The 13,219-nt window shown below is 37.2% G+C and overlaps 3 protein-coding genes across 18 annotated transcripts in view; 1 reads left to right on the top strand and 2 right to left on the bottom strand.

The window, feature by feature from the left end:
• LOC100750100 (tRNA-dihydrouridine(16/17) synthase [NAD(P)(+)]-like) overlaps positions 1-2,844 on the bottom strand; it is a 7,529-nt gene extending 4,685 nt beyond the window's left edge. For 6 of the 15 annotated variants that reach the window (XR_004461077.1, XM_033319055.1, XM_012381379.3 and 3 more), the window contains exon 1: positions 5-2,296. Coding sequence is in view for 13 of the 15 variants with exons in the window: in XM_033319055.1 (XP_033174946.1) it covers positions 5-885 (881 nt within the window). In the remaining 2 variants the exon portion in view is untranslated. Of the gene's footprint in view, positions 1-4; positions 2,297-2,637 lie in introns of those variants that run through there. The other 9 variants (XM_033319043.1, XM_012381374.3, XM_012381416.3 and 6 more) reach the window with 9 other exon arrangements.
• Positions 2,845-2,876: 32 nt separating this feature from the next.
• Positions 2,877-11,910, top strand: LOC100749862 (protein KIAA0100). Of its 2 annotated transcripts, XM_012381344.3 has the most exons (17): positions 2,895-3,025; positions 3,103-3,177; positions 3,273-3,399; positions 3,538-3,729; positions 3,864-4,115; positions 4,342-4,506; positions 4,609-4,821; positions 4,919-5,186; positions 5,318-5,540; positions 5,609-5,730; positions 5,838-6,158; positions 6,282-6,802; positions 6,887-8,981; positions 9,089-9,333; positions 9,422-10,478; positions 10,619-10,836; positions 10,976-11,260. In XM_012381344.3, the coding sequence occupies exons 2-17, from the start codon at positions 3,119-3,121 to the stop codon at positions 11,258-11,260; spliced, it is 6,363 nt and encodes a 2,120-aa protein (XP_012236767.1). In that variant the 5' UTR covers positions 2,895-3,025; positions 3,103-3,118. The 2 variants fall into 2 exon arrangements, with proteins under 2 accessions (XP_012236762.1, XP_012236767.1); XM_012381339.3 differs by having other exon boundaries at positions 2,877-3,177; positions 10,976-11,910.
• On the bottom strand, positions 10,776-13,126 carry LOC100749980 (sesquipedalian-1). Its single transcript, XM_003484590.4, has 2 exons — positions 12,639-13,126; positions 10,776-12,538 (listed from the first exon to the last, which is right to left on the bottom strand). The coding sequence occupies exons 1-2, from the start codon at positions 12,930-12,932 to the stop codon at positions 12,182-12,184; spliced, it is 651 nt and encodes a 216-aa protein (XP_003484638.1). The 5' UTR covers positions 12,933-13,126; the 3' UTR covers positions 10,776-12,181.
• Positions 13,127-13,219: the final 93 nt, after the last annotated feature.

The raw sequence follows: 13,219 nt of genomic DNA, 5'->3' as shown, positions 1-13,219 counted from the left end.
GGCCGCAGCCGCGGCAGCAGTGGCGGCTGCAGCGATCGCGACGGCGGCAGCGACAGAATTCTTCTCCCTTTTTTTTCGTACGTATTCGTAGGTGGTTAATCCGAGACAGGCGATGTAACCGTGAAAAAAGCATAAATGAAGTAAAAGTATTGCTACGATCGCCGAGAGAATTCCAATGGCGGAAATGGCAATTATAAGAGTGGTGTCCGAGGCAGGAACAATAAAGGGAATGACGGGATCGGTTGTGTTATTCTCCATTGTCAGATTTGAGAGTCGATCGAAGAATAAAGAGGAGGACAATTCGATGACGGAAAGACCAGTAACGAACAGGCTTGCTAGAATAGCGGAAATCAAACAAACTAGAAAAGCGCGATAGTTTCTAGCTCCGATGCAATTGTTGAGCCATTTGCAGTGATGATCGAATCGAACGATGCATTTGTTGCAAATCGAACAATGTTTCGTCCTCTTGCTTTCGGTGTTTATGTTGCAAAGATGACATCTACCGTCCTCGATCACGTGCGAGTGTTTCTCTCGGTCGAATTCCGGTAAAACCTTGTTCGTTGGCTGAGATCTGACGCGTGGGTCCGCCGGGTCCAATAAAAGTACCGCCAAATGAGAGCAAATATGCGTAAAAAAGATAGCAGCTATCGCGATCGAAAAAACCGGACGTAAATTCGGTTCGAGAAGCGGCGTCAGTACCGCGAACGTATTTACCACAATAATTAAGATCACCACCCAGCCGGTCACTTGTTGAGGATGCAACGGAAGCTCAAGTCCATGCACGCGTCTAAACTTTCTGCGTTCCGGTCTCATCAACGTATTGCTTTGCCCCGAGCACCATTTCGATAGAATATCGTTCGTAATTCTACTTCCTTCGTTTCGCATAACGTAACGAGATCGTTTGTAAATACTTGCATCCGCTGCTAAATTATCCTCGAATCTGTCACTTTTCTCTCTTCGTCGTCGTATTCGTCGTTTTCGTCATCGTCGTTGTCGTCGTCGTCGTCGTCCTCGTCCTTGTCCTCGTCCTCGTCGACGACGACGATAAAGATAACGTCTTCCTTCCAGCTTTAATTTTTCTCATCCTCCTTACATCTTCCATTTTCTCATCGCTCTTCCTACTCTTCACTCACCGTTTTTTCTTTGATTCCTCGTCGTGTCATGTCCTCTCGAATTGTTCTTGTTTCTTTCTTGTCCTTTGTCCTATCGATTTTAAAAAATTTGCCTCTTACTTTAATTTTGATTCTGTTTTCTTACTTTTGATTCATCGTGGTCGTCTACGATCCTGCAGTACATGACAAGGCCCACTTGTCGAGAAACTAGATTCCGCATCGTGCGACTCTTCTCGAGAATTCTCGGTAAAACTCGGTTTATGCCTCTTTCGATGGAACGCGCGGTTTGAATCGATATTCGCATAGCAACCTAACAAACCTGTGTAAACCAGCCAAAACGTACGTCTTAGATTTTTCATGGATATCGTCGTAAAATACAATTACCTCTTTCCGATAATTTAAATGTTTCCGATTCTTGTTCTAGAAATGCGACATGCGTATTCACGTATAGATACCAACAACGTATTCGCATATTTTTTGCCAGCCACTTCTGCCTTTCAAACGCCAGCGTCCTTTCTAATATCTCTTTTCTCTTTTTTATATCATGTACTGCATTCGCTGTATTTATTCGTGTACAGACTCGCATATTTCAAAGCTTCAAAGTTGACAAATTTTGAAACAGCAAGATAACACGTTCATTTTCGCTATAAAAGCAGTCTCGAGGAGCTTGTTCAATTTAGTGTTTTCTTCCAGCCGTATATCGTCTCTCATAGTCATAGTTTCTTACAAGTTAATGTCTAAAATTGTAATAAATAGGCAGTGTCATTGGTTCATTCTGCGGTAATACATATGTATGTAAAAATGCGTGGCGAGCAGATGATACGATTCTCCACACCAATCACTATATGGTTGTATAAAAAGATACATGTAAAGTATTTTAAAAAAAAGTGGCTTGCGTTACATGACACTTGATGTGAAATTTCCGTTGTTACGCATTTCATTTGGTATAGAATGATTTAATGTCACTACGATCTGTGTGCGTCACTTTTACGGGACAAATAAAATTTGATATGTTTATGACTTTTTCACAAGTTTATATTTTCTGTTATACAATATTCTATAATTTTCTGTAATAAAATATGATATCGTTACAAATGTTAACCCTTTCACGACTTTATTATCGTTATTATATCGTTATTATTATTATCGTTGTTATTATCATTATTATCCTGATTCTTCCAACGTGGGTGGTAATCTCAACTTCTACATATGTCTTCCCTTTTAATGATATATCTACATATTAACATAGATATAAAATCGTACAACTATTGAATTAAAACTTTCCCGATTTTGATTGACATACACATCCGCGCGCATGCACGCAGCTTGTGTCATATAACGAAATTAGAATTTTCCCTAGCCCGTACTACATGTTTTCTTTTTTTGTACGTTGTACATTAGATTCTCTACTTGAATTCTTGAGCTTTTATTGTTTCGATATTCGATCACGTACTGTTATATATTTGTTAATTAAACAACGAACTACGCTATTGTCAAAATAAAATATACATATGTATGGACTAACCTTACTCTTAATTCCCAGCTGTGAGGTTAGTCGTCAAGTTTTGTCAATATTAACGCACGATGTAAAGGTACTCGTAGAGCAAAGTATACTTTCTCCTTGTTGCACAATAACCGTATATGTAAATAAGTTCGTCACTTGACAATATTCTAATAATAATTTTGTGATTTGTTTCGATGTACCACCTTGAATGATGCCAAGTGTTTCGAATACCAAGTTATGCTAGTTTTCAAACACATTATCGAAAACATCGATATATCGATATGTTGTGAACGAACCAAGTATAGTAAAAACGTATGTAAATACGTATAAGCAAGTATAGGGTATGGGTATGTAGCAGTTTGATCAGCTGGTGATCAGAAAATTTTAAAGCGTATTCGATCTGAAATTGGTATTGTTATTTAATTGTTTTAACAATAATTTTTGCGTTAGTGCTACCAAAAAATTACATTCGCATTCTTCCTGCAGTATGTAATTTGTAAAAATGACTGGTTTAGTCGCCTTGTGTATGACTTGTTTCATTCTCTATTGTAGTTTCACTTGGTAAGATACATAATGATTATATATATTATACTATAATATTTATAATATTTTAGTACATTTTATTGACTAGTAATGTTACTTTATTTATCTATCAGGGTGATACCAAGGTTCTTGGCATGGTTAGTAAAGAGACGATACAAAATTTATCTACGTGTTGGTCACATTTCATTACCTTATTTTATATTACGGGACGTAAATATTTCGAAAAATGGTTTTACATTGGTAAGTTTCTCTAGAAAAAGATAGAAAGATTTACATTGCCATTGTGTTCTCATCTTCCAAAGCTTTAGAGAGTCGATCTATTAAATTTTAACAAAATCAAATTATATATATATGGTGTTTAATTTCTTATAATTTTAGCAAGTGGAAGAGATCAGTATAAGAAGCAGTCTTTTTAGCAGTGATGTCGCAAAACTTTTAGCTGTGATTATGAAGGATGTCAGAATTAATAAAGATGTTCCAATAAAACCTGTACAGATAATAAGAAAACCAAGGAAGCCAATGGATTTTCAAAATAAAAAAATTCCACCAATAATTATAACTTTTGTACAAGTATGTATATCACACTAAATCTATATACTAATGAATACGATAACTTATTTCTGTCAAGTTTATCGTACTATGCTAATGAAATGATTTCAACTAAGATTACACGCTAACTTGAGAACTGTTTTGAAATGTTTTAGTTTATGGCTGTTCACATAGAAAATTTAAGTCTTCTGATTTTGGGTAATGGCTGGTTAGCTAATGGAAGTGCAGAGAGTCTGACTTTAGATGGTAGCGTTGTTCATGGAGCTCGTACTCTTCTTGCATCTGCTGCTATCATAGGTGGTGCCATGAAATTGTTGCGTCATGCATCAGACGCTTGCCTTTCACAGATATCCTTTGCTGGAACTGCCGAAGCAACTCTGAAAGCGCAAGGGGAACTTTCGGTAGAGGTATGAAGAGACTGTCTATAGGATTTGTATATGTCACACAAGCTTATTTGTCCTAACACGCAAATTGCAAAGGCTAGGAAGTAATGAGATACTATGTTGTGATTTAACGATGTAGCTCAATGCTTTGAACGATAGCTATTTGTGTTTAGCACACTTAATGGATGATCCTGAACAACTGTCCTTTGCAATGGGATTAGATTGGAATCAAGCAGGATATAATTTATAGAAATTGTACATCGGAATAACGCAGACAGAGGGTTCTGGAGGAGCAGGTCTCATTACATTCTTCAAAGACAGAAGTTCGTTAACTAATGCTGCATCTTCGTATTCAGATACACGTGTCGATCCTTCTACTAATCTCTTAGCTCGGTTAGCACCAGTTATACCAAAGGTGAATTCATTACTATCTACCACCGATCTATCCAAATTCAAAGACAAAAGCGCGAATTATTAAAGATTTAAAAAAGATAAACATAATTAAATATATTTTCAGGATTTTATCCTGAAAGTGGGTAATTCTTCCATAATTACGGGTAGAGAAGATGGCGTAGTACTTGGTTTGGAAGGTACAATGAAGGGTTTGCAAATTAGCACGAAATTCCAACCATCTGACCTGCTATTAAATTTTACCTTAAATTTGGATGGATTATCAATTCGTAGTAAACTCCCTGTTTTGACATTACGATCATTAATAGTAAATTCAAAGGTACTACAGGACTTGCATCTACAGATTGTCACTGTTTCACATTGTATTGTAACAGATTTATATTATCATGTAATATGATTATTACTTATACACATAGATGGAGCAAGACATTTTACAAATTGCTACACAGATCAGTAATCTTTCTATTATTTATGATCATAAAGACTGGGAGTCGATATTGTGTAATACCGATAATGAAGTTTCAAGACCTGTCGATAGTATAACATTAAAAAATAAATTACCATGGTTAGATATTAGAGTAAATACTGAACTTTATGATTCGTCGTTATGCATCAAATTATTGGATGTTCACGAAGCTTCGTGTGGTGTAGCACATATGAAATTTTCGCTAAATACACTTACAGGTATGTGTAATGTGGCTTGTAATTGATACGTTTTACTTGTTCCTCTATATTAAGATACTTAATACATACTAAACTTAATAGTAATTATAGTAAATTACTAGTAATTATTTAATGATCGTTTAATTTCGTAGACATAATAGATAGTTGGAACACAGAGTTAGTAGTGGAATCTTTGTATTGTACCTTAAACGGTTCCAATACCATTATTTCGGAAACATCTCATCGATGGGGAACGCCTTTGTCTATCGGAGTATTATTAGCTACGACCCGTACCAATGCCATAGGGATTGCCGTTGATGCTCTTGTAACTGAATGGAGTCTGGAACTAGCTAGATTTCTTAAAGAGGCATACAAGTAAGATATGCGAGAAAAATAAAAAATAAATATTCTAATTGATTTACTAAAAACTAGCTATTTGACAGATGTTGCCAAATGTACAATAGAAGAGCCGAAACAATGAAAAATACGAAAAAATCGGATAGCGTTGTTCAATTAAATCTCAAAATTACAAATTGTAATTTATTCTTTATCGCAGAAAACAATCGTATGTATATACATATATATATATAAAATACTACATATATATTGATCTATTCTATTTAAGAATTTTAATCAGGATGTTCAAGACCAATGTCTCGATTGATTGTTTAGTCTCTGTCATGATGCGTTTGGATACTGCAAATTTAGAGCACAATGCAAAACGATTAGTGGTCGTAACAGAGGGTGTTAGCGCGATCACATTGAATAAAAATGAACCAATTGTCTGTCAGCACGCACAAGCATTGGCACATCCATTTTTAGCTATAAGGAAGTGCAAAAGTGCAATTACATCTGAAGCGATAAATATTAGTTTAGATGGTACCAGTCTAGCATGGAGTCCGAATTTACATCTTCGCCTCTTACAACTTTGGTTGGAGTCTGCAGATTTTAGATCTATTATAAGTGGAGACTCATCGACATACACCACTCAAGGTTAATCTATACCTTATCCATTTATTCGTTTTATTTTTTTACCCTACATTTCTTTTATTGTATTTGTCTTCTTTATATCTTTCTACTACTACATTTTTACTTTATTAAATCTTCTTTCTACAGATGAAGACACTGATAAACAGCACAAACGATTAATAGATATATTGGCTACTGGTGGGGTCAGTTTATCTATAGATATTTCTCCGAAACACTTTTTAGAGCTTTCATCGGACCAGTTACGTTGGACGCAAGGAGAATGGAGACTTAATTATATGCGTGTAACTTTAGATATGTCTGATATAATTATGATCGAAGGATTCGAATTAATCAGAGTATTGAGCAGCGAAGAGGTGCGACTAGAACGACAAAGTAACGAAGGTTTTGTTTTGGACTGGAACGAAACTTGGATGCTCAACATCGAATCAATAAAAGCTTGCTTTCCTTACGAACATCAATTTACTGACGCGATTCAGAATGAATTATTCAGTATAAAAAAATGGTTAAAAGAAATTCATTCATCGTCGTCGTCGTCGTCATCGTCGTCGTCGTCGTCGTCGTCATCGTCGTCATCGTTCTCTTCTTCATCGTCATCGTCATCGAGTCAGAGAAAAGAAAAGCGTTTACCGTGCGATTTAATTATAAAAGTACGTTTATATAGTAGACGTAGATTTACATGGAAGTAGTTGTTCTTTATAATAAATATAAGCAAAGTATTTCACATGTTATAGATTAAAGAATGGATATTCGAAGTAAGCGATGATCCGTTTGAAGTACGTTTACGAGATAATTACGAATTATTGGAGGACGAATATAAAGAGAGCTTAAAAAGGCAAGCAATGCTTGATACTAAAGTGCAAGAACTCTGTCGAGCGCATTTGTTACTTCCTCAAGGTAAAGTTGAGGAACTGTACGCTAGTTTAAATAAAAAAAATGCGGAGATATATGTACAACGGTGGAAACAAATGCAGCGCGCCGGCCCAGCTAGAACGCGTCTGTTTGCTTGGTCTATGTCGGATATCGAGATATTGGCTTTAGTCGACCCATCGATCGATGGTACGGAAAATGCAACGAGGGCTCTTCGAGAAATGGATGCGGAAACTCCCTGGCCAGAAGATGGTCTGGAATTCAGTACCTTATGGGTAAGGGGAATCAGTTTAAAGTGCGCCGAATGGAAATTACAATTGCGGGATTTTCCGCAACCGTTACTGTTGGTTGAGAGTTTAAGCGTTTGGGGTAGACTAGCTGGTGCAGAAGCTTTAGCACCGCCACGAGCCAGGCGAACTGTGAGAATCGAAATCGGTACTCCTTGGGAGGATATTGTCGTGGAAAGAGGCATGACATCTTTGAAGTATTATCACGATCTGAACTGGGATATCGACAAGTTCAGATATGCGTTTGGGCCTTGTTGGGAACCGGTCATAGCGCAATGCAATCTCAGTTTCGAGAAAATCATCCATCCGTCACGAGATCCGAGCCCTCCATTACCATTTTGGGACAAAATGCGATTGGCTCTCCACGGAAGATTAACACTTTGCGTGAAGCAGTTGACAGTTTTGCTACATGGTTCATTGGATCCGTACAATACCACGGAGGAGATGGAACTTACATGGACAGGATTGGAACTCGATTGGACGCAGGGAAGAATTATCGTAAAAGGAGATTTGGATGTTTATGTCCGTACGGCCAGTAAATACGATGATTGCAGATTACTTCATTTACCAAATGTACGTTTGAGCATAAAGTTAGCGTGGGTTTGCTTAGGTGATCCTAGAGACCATCATGCTGCGATACCTTGCGCTCCGGACAGATTACCGGAATATTCGAGCAATCAAGAGCACGACTCGTTCAGAGCGTTTCGATCTCAAAACTTGAATGTCAGCCTTTCTCTGGAAACGAAGCCAACCGGATCTCCAGCGTTAGCAAGTGCACCAACCGCCTTACTCTACGGCAGCACCCTCAGATGGTTCGAAAATCTAAAACTCATTCTCTCCGGCGCAACAAGACCAACGAGAAAAGGGCCACTTTTCAAGAATATCAGACCTAGGAAGAAACAGTTGAGCAGGCATTACAGGAAAGTTCGGTTGACACTGGCTTTCCATCAATTCCATGTTAGTTATTGGATGTCATTCGCTATGCAACGCGGTTTCGAAGTAACTGGTGGCAGAGTAGTTTGTAGTTGCGAACACAATTTGTCTTTGCATCCGATCGATGACGGACTAATACATCGACCGAGAGCCGAATGGTCGGTCGTGTATATGAATTGCGAACTTAGTGATGCGGAAATTTGGTTGAAAAGCGCGCTTCACGAAGACAAGGAGAGTGCATCGCTCCGACAACCGGTAGAAAAGTGTTACTGTTTAAGCGTAGCTCGGGTCAGTTACGGCAGAGAGGCAATGGTAACCGGAGTCACCGGAGGGGATACTCCCACGCATAGACTTGTCGTACACGATTTAAAAGGAGCTTGGACAAAGACGAATAGAGACGTAGCGTTTGCACTTTTTGATTCTTTCATAAAAACTCAGCAGCTAAAGAAAAATCTGTCTACCGCAGCCCTGAAAGGCTTTCACAGAGAAAGTTCATCGACACCGCACAAAAATCGAACAAGATCAGTCGAGGTGCAAAACGTGGCGACACAAGTAAATGCGTCATCCGCCACGAAACCGCAACAAGGTGAAGCTGTCGGTATGTTGCAGAGATTAATAGCCGAAGCTGCAAACAAACCGGTTGCGTTCAGTGACGATTTATCGGTACAAACGAGAGGTCAACAATTACGTGGACTAGCAGCTTGTCATCAAGATGATGTCCTTCACAAAAATTGGCTAAGTATGTGTGTGCATTTTACAATTATCTAATTTTATTCAACTTCAGTATATAACTGAAAAAGAAGAAGAAAAAGAAAAGAAAAAATTGTATTGCTTTGTATTTTGCAGTTGCCTTAGTGAATAGTCAGGTATTATTGAAAGGTATCGAAACGCGAGGCTACGTGATCTTGTCCGCGGCTAAAGCGGAAATATTGCAAAGAGTTCATCAACCTGTGTGGAAAGAAAGAACTTTAGTATCAAAGACAACCTGGGTCGGATCGTTAGAATGTATGCAGTATTATGCGACTGTCAGTGCCAACATTGACGAAAATATCGACGATAATATAATGTGGTTGACATTAGACAATATACAAGTAAGTTGAAAATAATTAGAAGGTAAATTGTACAAGCAAAATTGTTTGAAATTGACGTTAACTAAAGTTTCTTGACCTATTAAATTAGGAGAAAGATTCAACTGTGATAGCTGGTTTACCAGATGTGCCGGCGCTGGTTGGTTCAGGACAGAGCGTCGGTGGTGTGGTAAGTCAAACGGTTGGCGGTGGCGGTGGCCCTCAACACCAATTACAACGTATCGTCTCGAGATGTAAATGCGAATTCTTCTACGTTGGTTATGGACAAGCTTTAGACGTTGGCTCTATCGATCAAGTTCCACCACCGCCAAGAGAAGAAGTTAGCCCATGGGAAAGGAAAGATCTTTCAGCAGCTGACGCGTTTACATTGATGCATCACGATTTGGATGTTTGCACGAATTCGTTGCAGTACGCTATGATTTTAGATATCGTTAACAACTTGCTTCTTTACGTAGAACCGAGGAGAAAAGAAGCGTCTGAACGTTTGCAGAGAATGCGATTTCAATTGCAATTACACTCGGTTGAAGATCAAAAACGGCCGATTCAACAACTACAAAATACTGTGCGTGGTTTAGTGGCAAAATTAAGGAGATTGGAGCGTGAAACGTATTTGGTTCAAAAAGCTCTTGCGGAGGAATCTAGCCCTGAGTTATTAGCAGAAATGGAACGGCTAGAAGCTAGAGTTTTCGAATGTAAGGAACAGCTCGGAGCAAAAGCGGAAGAACTCGATGTAATGTTAAGCTGTTATAAGGAAACAACCGCCCCAACCACAGCTTCTACCACGTTGAAAGATAAACCGGCAGCAGTTGCTAGAGTAGCAGAAATTTGCTTCAAACACGCTCAGTGGAGATTAACGGATGCAGATGGTCAATTAGGAATCGCCGATCTTATATTAACTAATTTCTTATACACCAAAACTAGCAAAACCGACGATTCGGTTGAACATCTCCTTGAATTAGGATATGTTAGAATGACAAATTTATTGCCGAATCAAATCTACACGGAGGTGTTGACACCCACTGAACTGCAAAGTAATATGCCTGTTGATAGGCAACGAGCTCTTCGTGTTTTCTGTAGAGAAAAAGCACCGGTTGCTGGAATATCCGTCAAAGAACATTTCGAAATCAATGTTGTTCCACTAACGATAGGTAGGTAATTTGCATATTGTCGTATATCCTACTTCTCCTCCTTCTCCTCTCTCTCCTCCTACACCTTTCTACTTTCTTCTCTATCCTAACATTTTCATTTGTCTTCCAATGCTAATTGAGATCAATCGTTTTACTGTTAGGATTAACGAAAAAGTTTTTCAATACGATGCTCAAATTCTGTTTTCCTGAGAGAGATCCGGAAGGAATAGAAGAGCCACCTGCACCGCAACGAGATTCCTCCTTTTATGTGCCAATCGAAAGAAGGGATGACGTGGAAAAAATGAAAGAACGAGCAGATAAAAATAAACTATTTATATATATTAAAATACCTGAAGTACCCGTTCGTGTCTCTTATAAGGTATTTACAATCAATTTTCACGAAACCATCATATTTCTGTTTCATATTGCTCTCAAACAAATTACGAGTTACCAAACTAACATTAATAAATCACATGTTTTTCCACGCGCACACGCATACACACGCAATCCACCAATAGGGAAATAAAGAGAAAAATTTGGAAGATGTTCGGGATTTTGCTCTGGTAATACCTACGTTGGAATATCATAATGTTACTTGGACATGGCTCGACCTTCTTTTGGCTATGAAAAGCGATTCTAGACGTGTAATATTAAGTCAAGCTATTAAGCAGAAATTACAAATAAAACCAAGAGGTCCACAGGAAGAATCCGCTCCGCAAGAAGAAGATAAAGCTCGACTTTTATTGGGTGCCAGACATTTACCGGGTGATGTGAGGAAGAAAAGTGTTTTCAAATTTAAGTAACATTTTAGATTTGTAACTCGATGAAATGTTCATTTATACAAATATACATAGGATTGCAATATTTATTCTAATGGAATATTTAATAAGAAAGTTGTTAGTGCATTGCTAAGTATTTTTATTAAAGCCAAGCGATATTTGTACGGTTTTTTAACCACTTACACAACTCTATATGGTTTATTATTTGTTCAACTATTAACTGATATTGAACATTTTCATGTACGTTCATCACTCAAATTCGAGTAATGGTAACGGCATTCTGTTTTACTTGCAATTCCTTGTACAATTTCGATAAAATTATTCTTAAGTAGTTAAAGTACCGTGAATGCGCCGAGATTAAAACGTTAATCTTCGTAAATAGTTGCTTTTCTTTAATTGATATTGTTTTTACTGCTCCGAAATTATTGTTCCAATTATACATTTTAATTATTTTGATTTGTTTGAAATTTCACAATGAAACGTTGGTATCTGAATGAATTCCATATGTAATTTAACTTACATTGAGAATGATGCACGACTGTAATGTACGGTCACCTTCTATTGTTTACGATCGCAAAAATTTGTAATGTTCTATTAATGATCGAAAGTATTTTGTTACATTTTGATTGTAAATATTTCGTTGTTATAAAAATAAATGGTACAGTACATTCCAATGATACTTAATACTCGTATTATCGATGGAAGAAATATAGCCAAGTCTTAAATTAAAACATCGAGTAATATAGTTGATCGATCGATTGCAGGAATATCCAAGGTAGCGCGTATGTAGAATTCCATCTTTCTCAATACTGAATCGTAGCAAAATTATAATGTGTAAATAATACATATATGATAATTGATTTTGCAATTTCGTTATATTTCTTTCGCCAGCTACACATCACCTTATTTCCGATTAAATATTTACAATCTGTATATAATACATCGTTAAAAACTAATTAAAGGAGCTTCTACAGTTTTTCTCGTATGCCTCCATTCATTCAAGTCTGCCAAAATTCTTCTACCATACATATTATGCAATTCGCGAAACGTTATCCTCGTTCTTGGAACATTTTCCGTTCTTCCTGGAGCAGATCTAACGCTCTGCGAGCGATGATGCAACTCGGATCTATTGAAAGGATTATGTCGTTGTCTTGGAGGAGCTTTTGGAGACTGAGCAGGAGCCATCACCATTGTTGTTTCTTCTTCTGCTGCATCCAGTTGTCTTTGTAATTCTGCTACCATTAATTTCATGTAATCATAGCTTGCACATGCTAAAGCTTTCATCCACTGCTCCATAGATTCCTAAAAATTCCCCACAGTATAGATTCGTTCTCTACTGACCATTATTATAGAGACAATAATTTCTATTATAAAAATCAAATTTATCAAGAAATACTTTTACCTGAGATTCTGCTGCAAGAGCATAATTTCTATTGTTTGGACCATGAAATACGATCTGAAAACCAAATTGTTCTTCGTCTTCTGCTAATTCAATGGTACAACCTTCAAGAACTATCATGCCCACAGGTTCCTTGTCACCGCGTCGGTCGAAATAAAATAATATATTTCCTTTGAGAACGAACCATCTTCTTTGATAACCACGATTCAATTCACCACGTTTGTTCAACCAACCTTCACGATCTACTGGTGTTGCTGAAGTTGCAAAAGCTACCATATTTTTCTCGTTTATTTTCATTGCATTTGAAATTATACTATTAACCGAATCAAAAGAAAACTCTTAACTTCACGTAATGTTTTTCTTATCTAATCCGTCTTAATATTTATCAGTAGGAAAGCAATTTGTTTCCAACTTTTATATTGAACTGAAATAACCTTATAACCTTTAAAACGTATTTAGTTGCACTCGCAACAATACATGATACAGTGGGAATCTGTAATATTTATGACACTAATTGACTAATATCGATTAATAAAAACGACACTTTTTTCCAATCTATTAAAATGTTTTTTTACACAAAAAAC

Source organism: Bombus impatiens, unplaced genomic scaffold (genome assembly GCF_000188095.3).
Source record: "Bombus impatiens unplaced genomic scaffold, BIMP_2.2 scf_0019, whole genome shotgun sequence".
Taxonomy (NCBI): domain Eukaryota; kingdom Metazoa; phylum Arthropoda; class Insecta; order Hymenoptera; family Apidae; genus Bombus; species Bombus impatiens.
The sequence above is the reverse complement of the archived record's forward strand: the minus strand, read 5'-3'. Positions and strand labels throughout refer to the sequence as shown.